Source organism: Pagrus major, chromosome 15 (genome assembly GCF_040436345.1).
Source record: "Pagrus major chromosome 15, Pma_NU_1.0".
In the NCBI taxonomy this organism is placed as follows: Eukaryota; Metazoa; Chordata; class Actinopteri; order Spariformes; family Sparidae; genus Pagrus; species Pagrus major.
In genome coordinates, this window is record NC_133229.1 from 2,736,567 (window position 1) to 2,742,566 (window position 6,000).

Sequence of the window (6,000 nt, forward strand, 5' to 3'; positions counted from 1 at the left end):
AGTAGCCACTTGTCTCGCTAAATGTTACGGTTGCATTCCAGAATTACATCTGTCATAGCTGGGTTACTATGGTTTCCACTCTCAAGACCTGCCCTACTTCACCTCTGACTGGTTCTGTTGGTTGCGTTCTCCATGCTTATCTCAAACTGTTAACTCACACAGTAGCTTTGGCAATGTCTGCTTTTGCAATTATTGAGCAGACCCCCCCACCCTCTCACTGGTTGTACTATGGACTACCAGGTCACCCAGGTGGATGTGGACACAGCCAAGAACAGGCACTTGACCGTTGCTGTAGGTTCTACCAATCTTCCTCCCCCTTGTCCAGTGGACTAAGGCCAAGAAAATCTCCAGCCTAGCAGCAGTCCGCCTGTCCGCTCGACCTCACGAGCGCAGCGACACTCTGACAGTGACGAGAGACTTCAGAGGATGAGTGACCCCCACAGGAGCAACAGAAGACCAGGAAAGATGCCAAAGAATTCGGTGTTTACCCGCAAAGCTACAGCTCATAAACTGCTGTAAACAGAGTAGTTTATGAGCCAGCCCTACTGTGTGAGTCAATAAAGCCATTATAAATAACTTCCGTCACACAAATCAGACAAAAATCTAAATCAAATTTGGCCAGTGGCCCATTTTTGATATGAGCATGAGCATATGAATTAATCACATTCATAAACAAATAATGAAATTACAAGGGCTGTCAAAGATTAAAATATTTAATTGCAATTAATCGCATGATTGTCCATAGTTAACTCGAGATTAATCGCAACTTAATCGCACATTTTATAATTTCTCTTATCAGTTTATAATACTCTTATCAACATGGGAGTGTACAAATATCCTTGCTTTATGCAAATGTATTTTTATTATTATTGCAACAATTCAAAACAATGACAAATACTGTCCAGAGTATTCTCCAGAATAACCTCAAAGGTACTGCAAGCTCAAAAAATATGCTGAATATTTTCAGTTCAGTAAAACAGCTACATTGATCAAGGAGTATAGACCTCTAGACCTGCTCAATTTGGCAGAAAATTGGAGAACACTATTCCAGTCTTACCTTTTGTTACACAAATACTGTGGGTTGGGAAAAATGATGGAATTATAGAATAATGTAATAATGTAAAAATATTGCCAAATGTGCTACAATTCAGATTCCAGGAGGGACTGAGAAAATTCAGAAAGGTGAGCAAACATGTGAAGAGTGTGAGGACTAATAGTGTGTATGACAGAAAAGAATCAAGTAGGGCTGAAAAAGTATGTATGGAATATATCCTATTCCACTCAATGTCGTTTTCGCAAACAGATCCCACTTCATTCAGTAAACTGTGTCAGTGAGAACAAATGAGACAATCAGTGCTAGGATGCTCAGAGTGTACACTTTGACCAATACTGTTTGACCTTTTTGTATTCATCAAGGCTCATATACAGTAGTAAGGATCAGATTGCACTTACCTGCCAGAGTGTAATCCATATCAAAACCAAAACACTTGATCTTCTCCATGGCCAAACTTCGGTTGACAAACACTCTGGGAGGGGAAAACAATGTGTGGTCAAGCAGTGCAGGACAGCAGACAGTTAACATTAAATGTTGCACCATTTAGACCTCCTACAACACACATCTTTTTGGGTTTGAGGGAATTACCATACTAAAAGAAAACTTAATGTTTAAGTTAAGGATAAGTTGCAGCAAAAATGAAAATTCAGTCAATATCTACGTAACTCTGTGCTGATGTAAAGTCAGTTAAAGTTTTGTAGTCCACAAAATATTTCAGGAGCTTCACAGTAAAACAGTGTTGCAGCATTCTCCTAAACAACTGAAGTAGATAAGGACTTGTTTTAAAACTAGGGCTGTCAAGCAATTAAAACACTTTTTCTAATTAATTATAAGCTTTGTGATTAATCAATCAAAATTAATCACACACACCTGTATTTGGCCTAAGCAAGTAGATGAGTGAATCAATGAATAAATGGACATTCACAAGTGTGTTCCCTGCTACACCCAAGTGGCTGCAATTGGAGTCTTGTAGTGACAAACAGTTATTTTTCAGCTGGAAAAGGATTATCCATTAAATCTGGTGTAAGATAGCCTTGTCCTACAAAACTCAATCAAAACATTAAAACAAATCAAATGGGTAGTTCAAGCACCTGAATTTTCTATATTTTCGTATTTTTTTCCAATCATACTTTTGTTCCATCTCAATCAGATCGAGCCTTTATTCACTGGAGGGATAAAGGTCTGAAAACATTTGCAGACTTGTACATAAATGATCACTTTGCATCTTTTATGGAGCTGATATAAACGCACTCCCTTCTGCAAGCCCATTTATTCCGTTATAATGAGGCAACAACCTGATTCCAAACACCTTGTCTCAAAATTTCTTTTATTGTTTTCCAATATGATGGTTGTATCATCTGAATATATCAAATCTGCCTGGGAGGCAGATCTTGGTGTGGAGTTGCCTGAGGTGCAGTGGAGGGAGGGGATGGAGAGGATCCATCAAGGTTCAAGTAATGCAAGGCTGCAATTGATCCAGTTTAAAGTTAAGCATATATTACACTATTCTAAAGAAAAACATGAACAAAATATATCCTAATGTTACCAATAATTAATCAAAATTATAAGATTGTCCCTTTTTGGCAGGATATCTTTAGTTGGTATTGTAAAATGTATGATCTAAATATTGAATCTGATGCACTGATTGCCTTTTTGGTTGTTCCGAAGTCTCTCTTTCACTGGCAGACTCTTATGTTCGGTATGTGAGTGGCAAAGACAGTAATTATAAAGGAATGAAATTGCTACTAGTGCTCCTTGTTTTTCTTGATGGATTAGGGAACTTGTCTCAGGGATACATCTTGAAAGGCTCTGTAGCAGCTCACATGGGTTTTGGGAAAAATCCAAGTATCCATGAAATCCATGAAAAGTATCTGGGGTTTTTGTCTTTTGTTGTTGTTGTCGTTCCGTTTATAAATTGGGGTATGTGTGTTTGGAAGTTGGTTTGTAGTCATCATGTCATGCTATGCGGGGTCAAGGTGAAGTCTGAACAAACCAAGGGCACGGGCAAGTTCAACAACTCGGAAAACAAATGCCTCCAACAAAGACTGACCTACAGGCCCGTATGGTTAACCAGGAGCAAACCGCTAGTGACCTTGAAGCTAGCAAAGCATAACAGCCAGCTCCAGACGCAACATTTTTGGAAAGGAGGGGAGTAGACATTTATATTAAAACAGTTCACCCTGTTTATACAGTAACTGTGCCTGCGTACATGACGAGACAATGGGAGGAAACTTTTTTTTGCTTTTTCAGATCTTTTAGCTTATTTCATGTTGCCAGACAGGTTCTATTTAAGTGATTTCTTGATTCTACAGGTCTGGCAGTAATCAAGCCAGGGTGGAGCTGGTGAAATTGAACCCAGCTTTCCAAAAAATGTGGTTAATCACAGTTAATTCATGATTTAACAAGGAGGGGCAATTACTTTTTCACATAGGGCCAAGTTGGTTTGGATAGCTTTTTTCCCTTAATAAATTAAATCATCATTTAAAAACTTCTTTTTGTATTTACTCAGGTTATCTTTGTCTGATATTAAACTGTACTGCACTGTACCCCCATGACCACAGTCCCTTATGGCAGGTACATTTTGGTGGTGTAAATAATTAATTTCCTTTAACCATACTGAATATTTTATAGCCCAAACATAGATGAGGCTATTTTTTAGAAAAGGTCTTTCAGTTACTTCAAGATTCTCATCTAATTGCCCATGTCCACAGTATGAAAAAACACAATATATGAATCTCTGATCATAGCCCTTTGACAATGTCAATAAATCTTTTTCTTCCTCAACAATCTTATTCTTGGCATTTCAACCCTTCTCTACTTGAAGTGTAATTATACACACTGTGTATAATTACACTGTTCATATTGTAAAAATGATGTTTATACAAGTCTATTCTATTTCTGATCTTTTATTTTATTATATTGTTTATTTTTTATTTTTATTATAGTCTATTGTAATATTCCTGACTGTTGGCTGCTGTAACAAAGAAATGTCCCCATTTGCGGGACAAATAAAGGAATTCTGATTCTGATTCTGATTCTGAAGAAATTTATAGAAGATTTTACTACCAAAACGAAAAACTTGACGATAATGGCGACAGTGTCACAGTAACACCAAGTCAGTTAGACTTTAGGAATATCAAATCTGTCCATTTAGGAAGCACATGTGATTGTGAATCAATTTCATCTGCTTTGGTGCAAATGAAAGTGACAACAGGTGCAATGGAGCGGCAAAAGCGAGACAACCCCAAAAAAGGAAATGGTTATGCCTGTATTGGCCAAAGACAATTGCTCTCTCATAAAAAAGGTGTGTACTACTCCCTTCAAAGAACAGCGCAAACTGGCTCTAACTAGAATAGAAAGAAGAGTGGGAGGACCTGGTGCACAAATGAGCTAGGTAACAAGTACATCAGAGTCTCAGGTCCTCAACTGGCAGCTTTATTAAATGGTCCCTGCATAACGCCAGTCTCAATGTCAGCAGAGAAGAGGCAACTCAACTCTTATAGGCAGAGTAGCAAAGACAGAGCCATATGTGGGACTGGCCAAAAAAGGTAATGATTAAGATGGGCAAAAGAACACAGACAATGGACAAAGGAATGTTATGGACAGACAAATTTACATTTGAGATGTTCGGTATGTATGAAAAGATGCTGGAGGAGTGCTTTGGTGCTGATAAAGTGGGAGATTTGTACAGGGTTAGAGGGATCTAGAATAACAACAAGAGGCCATATCCTGTGGAGCCAACTTTATCCTACAACAGGATAATGGCTCAATGATCAGCTCCAAATTATTGCAGTAACTATCTCGTGAAGAAGCAGTCAGCTAGTACTCTGTCTATAATGGAGTGGACAGCATAGTCACCACATCTCAACCCTAATCCTAATCCAATCTGTCGGAGATGCTTCAAATGGAGGTTTCTTTGATGAAAACAAAGTTTGAAGTAAAAATCATTATTTCTAACCTTTTCAATGTCTTGACTATATTTTCTATTCATTTGACAACTTAATTGATGATTTACAGTGCGAGTTTAATGGAAAACAAACATTTTTGGGTGTGAATCCAAACTTTTGAGCGCTAGTGTGGGCATATATTCTGACTCTGCTCAGACTGCACACTGGCCTCGAGTTTCCATTCAGATGGTGTGAGAGATGATGTCAGATTGACTGTCACGCATGGGGATTAAAGTACAGATGCAGGAACAGGGGAGCTCACAGTAAGATATCACAATGACCACCAGCTGCTTTCTCCCCAGGGAGAAACCCACCAAACACTCAGTGTAAGTATGCATGGAGTTCCATGAGGGTTGGATGAAGAATCAATTCACATCATGGACATCAAAACGTAAATGTCATTAAGTAAGTTGTGTCAGTTTGTTTCAACGACAAAAAGATGGCATACCTCATTGCAGGATGGTTTTGAGCCAGATCCCTTGGAAAGCTTTGTAATAGAGAATAAATGTAGTATTACCACTGAACTCATGGCTGCTGCTACATGGCTGATAATGGCAATGATAATCTATATTCTACTGCAAAACAGGACCCTGTTAAAACACAATACAAACAATAACACTTGCTTCTATTACATACTATAGAACAAAATCTATATTGTGGTAAGTCATAGACGTATGGGGCATTTAAAAAAAAAAAATCTCAATAGATTTTGTGGGACCAGCACTCCATTCTTTGTATGCAATGAACTAATCCAGGTGAATAAAATGATACAGTTGCATCGAGGTTCTCATTCGGCTTTCCATGTTCTTTGAACTGAAACTGAGAGGAAAGTGAACTTTGATTAATGTCTTTTTATTTTGAAATAAGAGCTAATAATAGCTAGCACAAGGAAGAAACTACCATGCTCTGTACATTTGAATCTAAACTGAAATCACTTTTCATGCTCCATCTAGTGATTTAACTCAGTTCAATCTTGATCTGGAAAAAACTAGGGGTGCG

The 6,000-nt window shown here is 38.1% G+C and overlaps 1 protein-coding gene across 2 annotated transcripts in view; it reads right to left on the bottom strand.

Annotated features, from left to right (window-relative positions):
- Positions 1-6,000, bottom strand: part of nt5c2a (5'-nucleotidase, cytosolic IIa) — a 38,079-nt gene that overhangs the window by 27,994 nt on the left and 4,085 nt on the right. For both annotated transcript variants that reach the window (XM_073481975.1, XM_073481976.1), the window contains exon 2: positions 1,453-1,526. In XM_073481975.1, coding sequence (XP_073338076.1) covers positions 1,453-1,526 — 74 coding nt within the window. The remainder of the gene's footprint in view (positions 1-1,452; positions 1,527-6,000) is intronic.